The following is a 17555-nucleotide window of genomic DNA, read 5'->3' as shown; positions in this document are numbered from 1 at the left end:
CACTGTATTGCAGACATGTCCCTAGATTCATCAGGTCTAACTGACCAATGATACTTTTATCATCTGTAAATAGGGGGAGGGGGGCGAGGGAGAAGCGTACGGTTTTCTTTATTTTTACTTTTTTGAATTACAACATATGTATTGAAAGTGCAGAAACCTGAAATGTGTAGCTCAATGATTTATCATGAAATGGGCAGTGCTTGAATATGGTAGGAATGGTAAAATCGTTTTCATGAAGGGCAGACTAATTTATAAGTCTGGTCATTGCCATAAGCTCTGGATATCATTTAAATTTTTTTAAATTTTACTTTAAAAATATTATTTAAAATAATCTACACTTATTTAAAGCTAAATCAATAATAAAAAATGAAAGTCACACATGATGAAGACTTTCTACCATCATTTAAATCACTGCATAATAATCCATTTAATGGATAAATACTGATTTTAAGAAACCCTTCTCTATAAAGACTGCTTTCAATTTTTGAAGCATTTTAAGTCATACTGAGTGGAAGATTATTATACCTAAGTCTTTGTATACTTCTGTGATTATTCCCTTAGGTAAAAGAGTGTGCACATAGGACACTTTAGGTTGCTAAGTTGTACTTTTGAGAGGCTGGGTCAAATTATACTCCTAAAAGCAGTGGATGAGAGAGTTCCTTTTCATATGCCTTAGAAGTCTTTGGATATTTTAATCTTGTATTTCTTTGCCATTTTGAAGGGTAAACTATAAAAGTAATATAATTTCATAATGTATATTTATTTGCTAGTGAGATGGAATGTACACATATTTATTGATTGATCATTTCTAATTCTTATTTTATGAGTTATCTCTATACCTTTTCTCCATTTTTCTACTGTTGGCTTTATTTTTTTTTAAATCTGATTTGTAGGAACTCTTTATATATTAAATACAGTTAACCGTCACTGTAAATCTTTTCACTGGTTTGACATTTGCTTTTTTGTTTTGTTTATAATGCTTTTATGGTTTTGGAGGAAATTTCAAAATAAATTTTTACTTATGTTGTCATACTTATTCCTTTCCTTTACCATTCCTCTAGAGACTTATGGCTTTATATTTTGCACTTAATTCTTTCAGATTTTTTCTGTAATTTTTATTGGTATATGCTATGAATTAGAAATCCACATTCTTTCTAAATGGCCAGTCTGTTTTCTGTAAACCAGTTATATCATTTACTGATCTACTTTTTTCCCATCGATTTGAAATCATATGCTCACGTTTCATTTTCTCGTATCCATTCATTGATGCCTGCCTACAGAAGTCTCTTTCAAGCTTTGGCTATTCTTGATTCCCTTAGTACCCTCATCAGTCATCAACTTCTATAGGCTTGTGGTCCCCACGCTATATCATGCTGTCTTTTGCACATACTGCTAGTTTCAAAGCGTCATGTTAGTGATTACAGGCTTTGAAAGTTTTGTGCCGAACAGAAAGATTCATTTTAACGTTTTTCTAAGAATAGCGTTTCTCTGTTCTTATTATGAATTGAAAAGAAATTTAAATCATTTCCGTGTCATATTTTCTGTAAACAGGGTGACTTGGTGATCATCACGTAAATTTCACATTTCGTTGAAAGTTCCAATGCTGGCACAATGCCTGACATATAGTACTAGCACTCAAGAAATCACATGCATTTCCTAAGGAAGAGAGGCTTTGCTTTGGGAAAATTAAAACTAAAAACTGGTTTTACTAACAGTTTTTATTTGTAGTTTCCAAAACAGTGCGCATGATGGATAAGGTTAAAGGTATAATTTGAAGATAGAGAAGCAGGGAAATAGGATTCAGACCATAGTAGATGTCTTTTTTTACTTTTTCAACAAAAGTGCTATGATATACCACATACTACCACCGTTTATTATGTTGCTTGTAAGGCTGGTTTTATGTATTTCTGTAGATTTATATTGTTTTGTTTATGAGAGTAACACTTTCATTGTAAAAATTTTAGACAGTAAAGTCTAGAGAAGAAATTAACCATTGAGCTATAATCTCACTTCACTTTACTGTTCATTCTTTGATTTCTCTTTTTGACATTATATTTCTATAAAAATATGTATATAGATATTTTTGTGTTTGTTTATAGACTTATACTCTATGTACTGAATTATAACTTGATTTTTATCAATATGATTTACTTAGGTCTACATTTTTAATAACTGTAGACTTCGATTATCTGGTATACAGTCATTTAATCAATCTCTTTTTGATGGACATTAAGGTCATTAAGTTTTAGTGTATACTTATATTATTCATTAGAAAAATTCTGAATCAGAAGATATGAATTTTCTTAAGGCTTTTAAACTTTGACCAAACTTCGATCAAAAAGGTCGTTCTAATTTTCATTATTTATCCTCAGTGATACATGATTATAATAAAAATAAATGCCTATTGTGGAAAACATAGGAAAGCACAAAGAATTAGTGAAAAATCACTTTTTGTTTACCCAAATTTTAGTAAAACGCATACTATGTTAGGTAGTGATAAGTGCCATGGAGAAGCCGGGTAGGGCACTCCAAAGTTCGGGGCTTTCATTCTGCATGAGATGGGAAGTCATTAGAGAGTTTTGACCAGAGGAGCAGTTTATCTGGCTAACATGTTAACGAGAGCTGTCTGGCTGCCACGCAGATAATAGAATGAAGAGAGGAAGCAGGGAGACCTATTCTAAGGTTGACCAGTGTATTAGAGTTCTCCAAAGAAACAGACCCCACAGTGGATAGATGAGAGGGAGAGGGGGAGCCAGGGGGAGGGAGAGAGAGAGATTGAGATTGGGCGGTTGGATAGATGGATGGATATTTTTGAAAATTGGCTCATGTGATTCTGGGGACTGGCAAGTTTGCAATTTGGAGCAAGTCAGTAGGCTGGAAATTCAGGTAGGATTTCTCTGTTGTAGGCTTGAGGCAGAATCTTTGTTCTGAAGGTCTTCAGTTTATTGGGTGGGGTTCCACCTGCATTATGGAAGTTAATATGCATTGCTCAAAGCCTACCGATTACAGATGGTAATCGCGTCTACAAAACACCTGTAGCAACACTTAGACTGGGCTTGACCAATCAGCTGGCCACCATAGCACGGCCAAGTTGTCACATAAAATAAACCATCACAACTGTTGACTGAGTAGAAGCCAAACTATGGAGTTAGGGATACAAAATGGAAGAAGAGGCAGTTGATAAACAAGTGAAGAGTTGAAAGGTGAGTGTGACGTTAGTAAAACTGATATCGATCCTATCCAACCAGTAGTACCATTTATATCACCGACATCTAACAAGCATTTAGACAGAAGTGATTTGGACTTTGGAGTCTTTGGTATGGTCGGAAGATAAAAATATGATATGCGTCTAATTGCAGTAGTGAAATGCTTGCAATAATGATCCTTCATGAGGAATCATTCAATATATAGCACTCATTTTGTGGATGAACCATAAGCATGTAAGGAACTCAGTTAATGAACACTTATGCTAGATACGTTTACTTAAGTTTTCCCCCGTGCCTTATTGTTCTTAACTTTCTGAAGAACTTTATAACCTAGTTGCTATTATGTCTCTTTCATACATGAGTAAATTCAGATTCAGAGGGAGAGCTTGTGACTTGAGTAAGGGCACACAGCTACTAAGTGACAAAGCCAGGATTTAAACCTAGTCTCTCTATTTCAATATGCCTACTGCCTCTTAAAGTAGAAACTGTTTTCATAGAGATGATTATCTCTATTTTAAGTCATAAACAGTTTTCTAAATCTTAGGACAATTACGCAATAGGAATGCTATTTATGTTATTGTACCAGTAGCTTCCATGATCAAATCTCTCCTTCAGAGGCCTTCTTGGACCACCCATTCTAAAATAGCTTCTTGCTTTTCACGCTGTTCCTTTCCTTTGCTTTATTTTTATTCACAGCACTTAGTACTGCCTGAAATTATATTCCATGTCTGTTTTTCCTCCTCCCGTCTGTTGTCTTTCTCCCTCCGGAATCCAAGTTCCACAAGAGAAAGGGTCACGTCGTTTCTGGCATGGTAGATAGACCTGTTTCTAGAACAGGACCCGAGTAAGCATAATCAACTGGAATGCCAAGGAATGGCTGTTTCGAGGCGTCATTAGGGTTATATGGTGTGGTGGTGTTTGCTGTCAGAGCCAGAACTACTTTGCACTTAGTTGAGTTCTTTGAATCCAGGTATTCATGTGAGTTGAAAGAATGCCTTTGAGTAAAAATTAATTTTGCTTTGAAGACTAGCTTATATTTTTATTGTGCTTGAAAATATTCTTTTCTGGTTATACAATACATGTATGTTGTAGAATGTTGGGATAAAAATAGAAAGAAAAATGAAAAATAGTCTTCAATTTAAAGAGTCAGCAACTCAGTATTTTGGCATACTTTTAGGTTTTACGTAGTTGAAAATATTTTTATACGTGTGTGTGTGTGCGCGCGCATACAGTTGACCCTTGAACAACACGGGCTTGAACTGCACAGGTCCACTTCTATACGGGTTTTTTTCAATGCATGCTATTTTTGATCCGTGGTTGGGAGTTCATGGATGTGGAGGGTTGAGCGTGTGTGTTGAGTTAACACCATTTTCTGTACAGATCTTGAGCATCCTCGATTTCCCACAGATACTGAGAGACAACTAAATTTTGGGCAGTCAAGTTATACATGGATTTTTGACCGTGCAGGGGGTCAGAGCCCCCTAACATTTGCATTATTCAAGGGTCAACTGTAATTTTATATGCTTTATTTTATATGCTTTGAGCACTTGTTTAGTATGATTGAGTTAATGTTTTTCTATTAAAAATTTCTCAACATAATTTGAAAGGACTATATAATATTATGTATTGCACAAACATCCCATAATTTTTTATTTTTCTGAGTGCTTAGAATCTTTGTAATTATTAAAAAACTAATCACCGTCTTTGCATAAATCTTTGCCTCCATTTTGAATTACTTAGGGTGTGTTTCTAGGATTTAGACTGTCATTGTTTTCTAGAGGGTTTGGATCTCACAGTACCCTCAGTTGCTAGGACTGAACATTATTATTTTGAAAAGGTTTACCAAGCCTTTTTTGCGTGATTCGGTAGTATATTCTAAATTCACAAGCCTCTTTACAAATGGCAGCTCTCTCCTCTCTGAGCTTGTTGAGTATGTGTCGAGTCAGCTAAGGCATGGCCTACTAAAAGATCTCACTGCTGGCTGTGCTTGGCCACGGGAAAGAACTCGAGACGTTTCCAACACAGACAGCTGTGCCAGCCCACGCCGTCCTACTGAGTTGCCTGGATGCCATGACTGGAGTCAGAATTGAGATCGGTCAGTTAGAATGAGGTTATTCAGAAAATGCTTTAAGAAAGCGCAGAGCCACTCACGTCGTGGACCTGTTTGCTGACTACCGGCTGTGCCTCGTGCTCTGCTGCGGCCTGGCCATACACAGAACAGGCCGCCAGCTTTCGTAGCTACGCTGCGTGTAAAGGCTTATTACCCTGCTCTAAGGAAGCGTCTTGCTACCCTGTCCTCCCTTTAGACAACCAGGACTCGCTCCCTGGAGTCTGTAAAATCGCTTAGGTTAAAGGATGCTTCCTAGTTATTTAATTTGGAGTAAACGGCAAACGTTAAATCCGTCATCTTTAGGATAACAGAAAATGAAAAATTAAGGATTAGAGTAATGGTAGCCAGAAGAAACTATCACTGACTTAATTACAAAGAAAAGGCTTTGCCAGAAGAAACGTTGCCCAGGGCATCTGGTAGAGTTCATAGAAAAGTGGTCGGTGGGTGGCCTCTAACTGTCAACCAGTAGCGGATGGCTTGGGGACGACTCATGGACCTATCATGTCCTGTCAGTACTGGTGTGAGTTCACTGAGATCTCTGACAGTGGTGGGGAAGAGGGCACGAAAGATTTCGGCACATTTTTTCCTAGGGATACGATCCCACAGTTTGAAGTGTTGGGTATTAATTAATTGAAAGATTGCTTTGTATTTATGTTGAGACAATCTCAAGCTAGGTTGTCAGTGCAATACAATAGCTTCGCAAACGATTTGAATATAAAGCCAACTGAATGCCTCTTCATGTTTTAGTGTGTTTTTCCTACAAAAGAGGATGTTTTACATAATCCTAATGTGAGAATCGAATCAGTAAATTAACACTGATGCATTACTACCATCCAGTCCTCAGTCTCTGTTCATCAAAGGTCCCAATAATGTCCTTTAGAGCAAAGGGGTCCAGTTCAGAATGATGTGTTACCTTGTCATACTTCTTCAGTTTTTCAGTCTGGAACAGTTTCTCAGTCTTTGTTGGACTTTTGTGACTCAAACACTTGCAGATGACAGGTCAGTTATTTTGTAGTATGTCTGTCAATTTGGGTTCATCTGAAGTGTCCCTATAATCAGGTGTAGTTCATGCATCTTCGATAGGAATGTCGCAGAAGTTCGCTATGCTCTCATTGCACCCTGTCCGGTGGTGCATGACTTAGATTTGTCTCGTTACTGATGCTGATCACCTTGATTCCTTGAGTTAGGTGGTGTCTAGTAGCATTCTTCACTGTAAAGTTACATTTTTTTCCCTTTATAATTAAGTTTTTATGGAGAAATACTTTGAAACTGTATAAATATACTCATTAGAATTTCATTTTATTTCAGTATAGACATATAGTTCTCTGTCTTATTCAGTGGAATATAATCTGTTCTCATTTATTTTGATGGTCCGAGTTTGTCCCGTGGGTGCCCTCTCAGGCTGGCTCCTGTAACCTTTTGATCGGTCCTCATGATTCTTTAAGCACCTCCTTTCTGCTGCAACAGAAACATCCCAGACTCGTCTTGTATTTCCCTGTACTCGGCCCATCAGTCAGTTGTCCAGGGGCCCTGATTCTTTCCGTGAAGAACGTATTTAGATCTGGGTGATAGGTGTGCGTCATGTGCTGTCGGGATGTCATTGCTCCTGGGCCCGCGTAGCCAGCTGTGTGCTTGGTACACGTGCAGTTTTGTCTCTCTGTATTAAAAAAGACACCTTCCTTTTCATTGTATTAAAAAACCATGAATTCACAGTGATGTCTCCATTCTAGCTTTCTGTAAGGTAAACCTTTTCATATTTATAGCTCTAACAGTGGAGAACCCAGCTCCTATTTTCTACAATACATAAACTTGCTAAGCTCTAGAATACATAGTGAATAGTTTGAGGATTGCTCACTTATATCACTGAAAAATAAATGTACTTAACCATACTGAATATTTCTTTACAACTGAAAAAATCTCATTCGTGACTAGTCTACTGAGTTCAAGAGTCACTTATGTTAGTTTTTCTCTACCATTAAGTTTGATTATGTTATTCATTTGAAATATATTTAGGTTCATTTATTTCTTTTGATGATTCTCTCTCTCTCCCAGTCCTTGTTGATTTTATTTTTTATTTGAGCACATAAAGCACTAAATGTAGTTCTCAGAGCAGAATCAACATAAAAAGGTATAGTCATCATTTCTTCCATTCTTTCCATCTTGTTTCCACTGGGGAACCAATTTCATTATTTTTGGTTTATCCTTCCTGGTTTTTTAATGCACTGATGAACAAGTATACCTTTTTTGCACTTTGTTTTGTTTTACTTAATAATATAGCCTGAAAGTTACTCTTCATCAGTCCATAGAGGTTTTCCTTATTCTTGGTTCAGGCTACATAGTAGTCTGTTGTGTTGTACGCCTTAGTTTATTCAGCCAGTATCTTACATAGGAACATGTAGATTGTTTCCAGTTTTTTTAAAATCACAAACAGTGCTCTAGCAAATAACCTTGTACACGTGTATTTTCATATTGCTGTTTAATTATAATGTATCTTCAGGGAAAATTCCTAGAAGTGGGGTTGCTGGATCAAAAAGTAAATGCAAGATCAAAGGGTAATGCCGGATCAAAACGTACAACTGCTTATGTAGCATTCTCCTCTGAGGGCCTGTTGGATCATTATCACTGTGTTACGGACAGGATGTGTTGTCAGTCTTCTGAATATTTGCCATTGTTAGGTGGGAAATGTGTAGCTTTAATTTGCATCTCTTTAATTACAAGTCTGAACATTTTTAAGGATCTCTTTTTATATCTGTTAAAAAGTCTGTTTATGTCATTTCCTCGTTTTCCTATTGGGATTTTGGTAATTTTTACCGCCCCTGTCCCCAGCTTAAAAAGAAATTTTTAGACATAAAAGTCCTTTTATTGGCGACATATGTTGCAAATATTTTTTCCAGTTTTTCACTACCTTTTGGCTTTATTTATTTATGCTGTTTTTAAAAATATTGCTATGTAAAAGTAAAGTTTTTACCTAGCCAAATTTTTCCGTCATTTCTATTATTGCATCTGAATTTTGACTCATACTTAAATGATCTTTCCCTTCACCCAGGTTTTAAAGAATTGCATGCATGTCTTTCTCTGGTACTTAACGGTTTCGCTCTTTAACTTTCTGATCTATTCAGTCTGTTCACGTGTATTCTGTATGGACATAACATTATTGTTTTCCAAAAGGCTAACCATTGGTCCCTGCCCTTCTTATTAAAAAGTTGCCCAGTGATTTGAGAAACCATTCTTATCAGGTGCCGAATTTCCATATGTACTTGGGTCTGTTTTCGGACATTCCACCCCGTTAGCAAACTGGCCCGCTGGCTGAACGCGGGCCTGGTCCTGTGAATGACGTTACGCTGGAGCACCGTCCTGTTGGAGCGCTGCCACACTCCTTCGTTTACATATCGTCTGTGGCTGCTTTTGTGCCACAACAGTTGAGTTGTGACAGAAACGGTGAAGCTTTCAAAGCTTAAAATATTTCCCCTCCGACTCTGTACAGAAAAGGCTCGCTGACTCCCACTCTGAAGTAATTGTATTTATATGCCATAAAAGTGCTTCATTTTTAATTAGAGTGTCGTGCAGTGTATTTTAATGTCTTGTAGGGCTTAAATCCCCCTATGTAGCTTTTCTTTTTCCAATTTTTTTCCCAAGTATTCTTATAAGTTTGTTTTTTCTTATGAACTTGAGTATCAACTTGGCTGTTTCCTTAAGGAGCCTTTTGTGTGATTGTTAGGCATGTGTGAAATTTATAAATTAGGGTGAATTATCATCTTTATAATGTGGAGTTGTCTTACTGAGAACAAGTTATGAAGAAAAGAATTGAGAAACTTATCAAAAAACTAATCCATAAAAATGCATCAAACCAACGTGGTTTCATAGGAAAATTCTATCTACTAAATCTTCAAAGGACATACAGGTGAAGCTTCGTAAATTGTTCCCTAGCATTGATTTTTAAAGGGAAACTTTTAATTTTTTAATGGGAGTTATTTCTAGTTTTGTTATCATTTGATCAGAGACTATTATTTGATTTTTCTCCTTTATGGAACTTACTGTTTCTTTGTGACTTAACATATGACCAATTTTTTTTATAAGTTTTTCTTTCACATGTGCTTGAAAAGCAGGTTTAGCCTCTGTTGACGGTGTAAAGCTTGATATCTCTAAGATCTGCCTGCCTTCTTGATTATGCTTTTTCTTCTGAACTTTACTTTTTGTCCTCTTGATTTGTTTTGTTGGGGGTAGTGTGAGTTAGTATATTTTTAATCCATGTCTTTGCATATCTGTCAGTTTCTCTCTTTTCATCATGTGTTTTCTTGGCTTTAATTTTTGAAATTTTTAAAATTAGAAAGGTTTGTATTTTTGTTATATTGATTATCTTTTACTTATAATTTTTAAAATGTTGCTTATTTTAAAAATGCCTCTAATTCTTGGTTTCTTAGTTAATGTTTTATTAACAAGATTTATTATCAATCTTTAATAGTATTCTTTAACCTCCCACCTGTTGCTTATACAATAATCAGTTTATTTTTCTTAACTTTTCCTGCTCCCTTCTCCTTCCAGTTTTCAAGCTGCATTATTTCTCCTTTCTCAGAATCTATGAACATTCTTTTACCCTCATCTTCATCTTTGCTTTATTCTTAGGTCTATAATTAATTATCTTAAATGTTTACCATTAATCTCTTTGCTAAAGTTTTCCAAGTCATCTCTCGTTTACTCACGAAGGGCTCGTGGATACAAAATTCCCTGACCTATTACTTATTTAAAACTATTTTCAGTTGCCTTTGGATATAAAATTGTTGCTTTATACTTTCTTTACTGCAGTTTTTGGAAAGTGCTGCTCCACTGATGCCTTGCTTGGTACATTGTTTTTAAGTCACTTGATGTGTCTGCTCCTTCTCTTGTAAGTTTTTCTTTTTTAATCAAAAAATTACTTGGGACTGGAGATTGAGAAATTTTTTCTTTCTCTTTAAAGTCTAATAATTTTCTTAGGATATCTCTAAGTTTTATGTTGTGGGCCAATTTTCACTAGTACCAGGAGACCTTTTTAACATGTAGTTCTGATTTCCTTTTATTTCTGGAAAGTTTTCTTGAATTATAGTTTTAAAAAATTACAACTTTATTGAGATAATTTACATATCATACAGTTTGCCCATTGGAAATATACAAGTCATTGATTTTTAGTGTATTCACAGAATTGTGCAACCATTACCAATAAATTTAGAACATTTTTGTTACTCCAAAATGAAACTCTTTTATCTGTCACTCCCTTACTCAGACCTTGGTGACCACTGGATTATAGTTTTAAATGTTATTCATTCCATTTTATCTATTTATTTATTTATTTATTTTGTGTGTGTGCGTTTGTGTATCTTTAGAAATTCCAGTCATACTTAGGTTGGATCTTCTCTGTCTTCCATGTCAATTACTTTGTCTCTGTCTCATTTGCTTCTTTCTTCATCTCATTTTCGTTCTCTTTTCTTCAGTGTTTCATTACATTTTTCATTTGAATTTATCATTCTTGGGCATTGTGATTTACTTTCACTTCTGTTAATACCTTGTTTTTATTCTTTCCTGAGTTAAATCTCGTTTCATTTCTTTCTGCTTTTGGTCCATTTCTGTTCTTCAGTTTTGAATATGTGATTCAAGTCATTTAAAAAATAACATCGAATACTCGTTTGAGCACATTTAATTTAGTTTGGAGTAACTTTTCAATCAGATTCCATGAGAGCAGTATGCCACATGCACTAAGGCATACGTGGTATACAGTAAGTTCACTTCTCTCATGCATAACTGGAATGATAGTATCTCTGTGCTGTCCACTGGTCCTTTTTCCCAGCAATTGGTTGGTAAGATTTAAGTTTAAGGGAAAAGAATTTGGGGTTAGATTAGGGACCTTGGTGGAATTAACAATAACAAAACAAAGGTGTTTGGTTTGCCTCTGCCAGTCCTTATTCCATCTACCTATCTTTGGAATCTGTGGCAAGTCGTAATTGGCAAACTAGATTTAGGCTTTTCTGCTTGCCCTCATATTAAACATATAATAACCTCCCTGATTTCTGGCTGTATGTGACATTTCTTCTTCGTCCTAGGATGCTCTGTCGGTTTTTTTAAATGGTCCATGGAAAATCAAAAGGTTTGTTTGGTCTACTTGATCAGTCAAATATGGAAAGTCGTTTTAAAAAATTAAAAAATATTTTTTATGCATTTTGTGGTATTATATTCAGTACATAAAAACACACATTATCCTCTATAAATTTTGCCTGTTAGAGATTTTTAAAACCTTTTTAGGTTACTCAGTGGTTTGACTCGAATATTGCTTTCCTTGCAATAATAACTTGCTTTCCTTTTAATTTGAATTTTTCTATTTTGCTTTTGTGCATTCCTTCTATCCTTTTGGTGTGATATGTCTTATGCTTCTCATTGTGGGCAGGGGAATTCTCATATTCTATTTCATTTTATTAAAAAATGCTGGTTGTAGCCTATTAAATTGATGTCATAGGCTACAACCAGCAGTTGGAAAACACCTGAGATGTGTTTTTCTTTATGGAAAGTACATTGAGCTCTGTGTCGAACCGACCTAGATCTGAATGCAGTCTCTTAATATACTTACTAACTGTGGCTTTTAACCAATTACTTACTTCTCTGATCCTCAGTTTCTTCTGTACATTTGGAATATCCAGTTTAATATTTTTTTCTGAAGATTAAAAGACAATATATGAAACAAGCCTAGAACAGAGACTTAATAAAGTTAGCTAATAGCATTTTGCATTATGTATTTGTCATCCATAATGTCTTAAGTCCAAAAATTTAAAAGTACAAGAGAAAATGGCAGAATGTGCCCATGTTTTCCAGATCCTTTGTAGTTTTTTTTTTTGCTTCCTCTCAGAAGATGCTTTTTGTATGAAAATCTTACATTTATGTGCATTTCTCAATATGAAACTCAAGATACAGAATTTGCAGTATTTTAAAGTAGGAAATGGATCTCTCTTATATAACTCTTGAAGTTTGAAGTTTTCTAAGTGAAATCTAGTCTGTGTTAGTTGGTGGCACCTACTGGCAAAAATATCCCACTGCTTGGAGCTTGTTATACTTACACAGAGACTAACTCCATGTAGCAGGAAGGGTGATGGGGAGTAGGAAAGGTATATATTGTATTTACCAAAAGTGGGTGTTTCTTATCTCCCAGAAGGATTTCTTGATGAAGTGGGAGGAGGAAGGAATTGTGCCATGTCATTGCCCTAGTCCAGTGTTTGCCAATGTGTTAAAGTATTGTTAAGAGAGATTATTATAAAAGGCAGGGCGGGGGAGGTGTCTGTATCCAACAAACCCGGCAAAGCTAGGTTCAGCTCACTTCACCTGATCTTTAAACTATGAGCTGTTGCAGAGCCTTTACTGTGTTAACGAAGTGAGTTGTAAACGGGGGTGGAGAGAGCACTCCTGCAGTACAGGGCATTTGCCAGACTTAAGTAGACCCTGCATCCCTTTTTTCTCTGAGCATCTCCTGTGTCATCTGGAATACATTTTGGAAATGATCCTCTGATCATCGTAGCTTGAGAGCGGCATTTTCCCTTTGGTGTCTTCTGAGGCTTTGTAAGAAGAGACAGACGTAGTTCTCATGGTATTTGATGGTTCCGAAGTGTGTTCTGGATGGAGTCTGTTGCGAAGGCACCAGCGCAGTTTCCTTACTCAGGGTGGTGCCACTACATGGACCACTTTGTTTTCTCATGGCAGTGATCTTTAAAACACATATACATAAAAATTACCTGGAGAAGTTTAAAAAAGAACAAAACAAAACACGTATTCCTAGGCTCCAGCCACTCTGGTCTGCTGTCTGGTCAAAGATATGCTTTGCTATCTTACTGCATTTGGGACATGTTTGAGAATCTCACGAAGGCTCTGTATTTTCTTTCTGGAGGCCTGTACACGCACTAACTTTTATTTGAGACTTTATGATATTTATAGCCTTCATCTACACCCCAACCAAGCCCAGGGATCTGTAATAAAGAACTGAATTAAGTTTCCTCAAATATGAATTTGATGGCAGTGAAGTGCTTGGCCGTGGTGAGATTAGACTGTATTTGAAGAAACCACATACTGTCACAGGGGCCAAAGAAAGAAGCCCAAGAGAAAGAAAGGCCAGGCCTGAGATGGTAGTGATTTAGTATGTCTTCCCCAGGAGGCGAGTTTAAGTGCTGACACCATTAGAGCAGTGGCTCTTAAGGGAAGGGGGGCAGTTTTGCCCTCCTGCCCCATGTGGTAATCTGGAGACATTTTTTGGTTGTCACCATTAGGTCAAGGGAGGGGATGCTACCGGCATCTAGTAGGTAAAGGCCAGAGATGCTGCCGAAACCTCACCGCGCACGTGACAGCCCCCACAGCCGAGAATGACCTGGCCCCAGTGTCAGTAGTTCTGAGGCTGGTCTGCCCTAGAGTCTGGCTGCTGCTCCCTGGACCATGTCTTTCCTTGGTAGTGGTGTCAGGATACCAAGCTCTGCATTTTTATTTACATAATGCTTCTTGGTAGATGTGGGAGGAAAGAGGCGATGATGAGAAGGGTAGGAAGTGAATAAGCCAGGTTGGTATTTCAGAGAACTTCCCTTTCCCAGAAGTGTTGGGACTTAGAGGGGATTTCAGGTGGCAGGTCGGCTTACCTCATGGTGGCGGTGAGTGTTTGGATGTAGGAAACCACCTTCCTTTCCTCTTGGGAGGCTCATTGTTTTTTCTTCCCTCACTCTTGAGCCTGTGATCTTTTGTCTGCTATACCTCTAAGAAATAAAAGCCAGTGATTTAAAAAGCGTGGCTCTTGTAAGGGAATTTTTTATTGTCCTCCCTCCCTATTCCCACAACCCCACATAGCGGTCTGGGGAAGATGATGGGGAATAGAAAAGGCGCATATTTTATTTAACTCAAGTGGGTGTTTCTTTTGTCTCCCAGAAGTATCTGTCTGGTGAAGGGGGAGGAGGAAGGAAATGTGCCATGCTGTTGCCCTAGTCCAGTGTTTGCCAAGGTGTGCTGAGGTATTAAGAGATTATTAGGAAAGGGAGTTGTCCATGTCCGACAAGCTTGGGAAAACTACATCCAACTGACTTAACGTGGGTTTTAAATTACGACACGTTTCAGAGCCTTTGGTATCTGAATGAAGTGCGTCGTGGCGAGGGCGGCGGGGGGGTGCACATAAGTACACAGGATTTCTTAAACTTAGTCATACCCTAGGACCCTTTCTTCTCTTAGGGCCCTTTTTTCTCCGAGTGTCTTTTGCGTCACCAGGAACACTCTGGAAATGATCCTGTGATCAGCGGCAGCATTTTCCCCTTAGCATCTTCTCCCGGGAGCTTTATAGGAGAAGTCAAAAATACACATACAGTGAGGGAACTCTTCCAGCCCCCACTGGGCTTTACCGCATATAATTTTATTAAATTAAATCGCATGTATTTATCTACTTTTATCAAGCCTTAAGGAAATAGTTGCTGTTTTTATCAGAGGGGTCGTTTCCTTCTCAACTATATGAACAAACACCATTTCTCCGTATTGGAATGAGTGGAAGGAAGAATTAAAATTTCTTACTTCAGAGACAGTTGTTTCTTGCGCCGTCTGCAGGGACTGCTGAGTCCCTTTTGTTCACTCCCCGAGTGAGGAAGGGGTTGGGGCAGCCCAGGCCGGCCGAGCCCTGGCGCGCTCAGGCTCCTGCATTTCAGAAGTCTTTCGTTGACGACACATACAGCTGTGTACATGTCTGGGGCGCCCGCGGACGTGGCGGCGGGAGCCCCTCCCCTCTCCTCTACTTCACGCGCTCGGCCCTTCATGTGTCCAGCCATTGTCTCCTCTTGCCAGTCTCTTAGAACCCAGGACATTGTGACATTGCACGGATGGCTTCGTGACTACCGGTCATCCTCAGGAGGTGACGCCCTGAGTCACCACTCCCGCTCTGTTCACTCCCCCAACGGAACCTGCCAGCTTTACGAATAATCTGTCTGTCCTTCAAGAGAGCAGTAAAAGGAAAATTCCGCGGAGAGAGATGCTACTTCTGTTTCTCTGTTCTCCGTTCTCTTTTCATTCGGGATCATTTATTGCTGCCACCATTCCAGACCCGTTTCGGACACTTGGACACACGACACTGCCTTCCCCGCTAGTTCCTGGTCGGTTTTCACACACGGAGCCCTGCTCTCCCGCCCCCTCCCCCCTGCAGGCCTTGTTGCCGTGGGGCTCATGAGCTTGTGTGGAGGAAGCCAGTGGGTTTCTCTGTCGGCAGCCATCCGGAGCCATTCTGGCGGAGTCTGAGCTTAGAAGAGCACGACAAGGTACCACGCGGGGGAGTCGCGTGTGCAGGGCCGCGCGTGGACAGAGCTCTCGAGTACCTGTGGCGTAGCAGGCACGGCGCTGGGTCGTCTCGGTCCCCGCCGCGCCTCTGTGTGCTTTGTGTTTGTCCTTGGGCAGCACAGCTCGCTCAGGATCACGCACGCACACTGAGCAAGTGACCCAGTCGGTGTCCGCCCTTTCTCCAGTTTCAGAGCCTTTGGCTTTCCCGTGACACGCATCCCGTTCCTGATCAGAGGCAGCTCTGTGACGTGGGCGCTGATTCTACCATTATGGACAGTTGGGACATACTGTGTGGGTGCAAACACTTCACGGCTTGAAGAACGTAAAGGAAAAATGGGGACAGTCCGAGCGATGGGCTCGTCACCTACAGGCAGTGGCAACAGGGCCGTGTAAATACTGTAAGCAGATCCGTAGGGTCCCTTTAGGTAACATTCTGGGACCAGTGCTGTAGTTGCAATTTCGTACTCCAGTCTTCACATTTTAGGTTCGGGGAGGAATCTTCGAGGGGCCGCCGTCCCTAAGTGGGGTGTTTTCCTTCCTGAGCGCAGCTCCCCCACTTCCCCTTCCATTTAGCTTTTAGGTAGGAGCTTCCAAAGGGAAAATTCAGTCCTGTCTAATCTCCAGCTAATGGGTGTCTACTGAGCGACGAGGTCACCAGAAAGAATAATCGCACAGTGCCTCTTTGTGCAGCAAACACAAAACCAAAAGCTAATGCATTCCTAAGCCAGCCAGATTGTTGCTGGCTGACAGCATCCTCCTCTTCAGGGGAAAGGTTGGGGCACCCACCATGCTTGCTCGGGGAGGCCGCACAGCCATTGCAGGAGAACAAGGCCATCAAGGGAGGGAGGAGAGAGGAAGGCCGGTGGGTGGGGGGCGCTGCCGAGGCTCTGTCGGTTCTCTTTGCCGACGGTTGGGGTGCATTGCTGAGGAGCAGACATTCTCGTAAATGTTTCGTGCAGTCGGGAACTCAGCGGGTCTCCGGGGCTTCTTATCACAAGTAAGAGGATAACAGCGACGGCAGCTTCAGCCCCGCTCCTGCCGTTTGCCTGTTTTCTGAGTCTGCCCCGCCTTCACATAAGTAAGACTTCCTGCTTGCTTTTGGCCAGCCACTGGAAGTGCATCGATTTATGAGCGCTGAGCACAGACCCTTAACTCACAATGGCACCTGTTAGCCACAAGCCAACTAGCTCTTGGGTTTGTGTTGGTACACTCCAGTTCGGGTTTTCAAAATTATATTTTGGTGTAGTTATTTAGGATTTGCAAAACTCAGCATAATTCAAATAACCTGTTTTTCCCCCCTTAGAACACTTCAGTTATGGAGGATCAAAATGAAGATGAGTCCCCAAAGAAAAATACTCTTTGGCAGGTAGGAATGAACGCGCACAGATAAGATAGCCGTCAGCTGACCGTAGATGAGATGCTCCCTCAGCTCATGACCTCAGTGGAAACAAGAGCCAAGCAGTTTTGTTCTTTGTGTGTGCAGTTTTGCTAGTTTCAGAATTCACCCTAATTTATCTCCTGTTCCTTAGGGAAGTGTCTTATGAATAGTAAAAGATTTTAGAGTTTTCACAAAGATTCTGAGGTGACTGTAGCCTAAAATGTTCTGTCTGGTCACTGTCTAATCCATAGATGGACAGTGTTGGCATCCCTTGTCACCAGAATGGCACCTTGTCACACACCACTATATGCATTGGTGACTGATTCTGTTCCCACCCTTCTTCCTCATTTCCTGTTGGTTCTCCCTTTCCTTTTAAGCTTAGCTTCCTTTTCTTCTGGCTCTATTAGTTTGCCAGTTTTCCTCCCAATCCCCCATTTTTTTGGAGTGGGATGCAGAGAAGAAGTATGTGAAGTTCATGATTTGGCGTTTTCATCAACCGTGTGATTTCATCAAATTATTTTTCCTTTCTTGAAGAAACAAAGGCAGAACGAATCTAAATCTG

The 17555-nt window shown here is 39.4% G+C and overlaps 1 protein-coding gene across 10 annotated transcripts in view; it reads left to right on the top strand.

Moving 5' to 3' along the window:
* The window catches only part of FBXW11 (F-box and WD repeat domain containing 11), a 97441-nt gene that overhangs the window by 39383 nt on the left and 40503 nt on the right, over positions 1 to 17555 (top strand). For 7 of the 10 annotated variants that reach the window (XM_039877862.1, XM_039877870.1, XM_039877835.1 and 4 more), the window contains one exon: positions 16919 to 16981. The exons of the other annotated variants lie outside the window; for them this stretch is intronic. In XM_039877862.1, the coding sequence (XP_039733796.1) occupies positions 16919 to 16981 (63 nt within the window). The remainder of the gene's footprint in view (positions 1 to 16918; positions 16982 to 17555) is intronic. 10 annotated transcript variants of the gene reach the window in all.

Source organism: Pteropus medius, unplaced genomic scaffold (genome assembly GCF_902729225.1).
Source record: "Pteropus medius unplaced genomic scaffold, Ma_sr-lr_union100, whole genome shotgun sequence".
In the NCBI taxonomy this organism is placed as follows: Eukaryota; Metazoa; Chordata; class Mammalia; order Chiroptera; family Pteropodidae; genus Pteropus; species Pteropus medius.
Note: the sequence above shows the minus strand (reverse complement) of the source record. Positions and strands in the feature narration are given on the sequence as shown.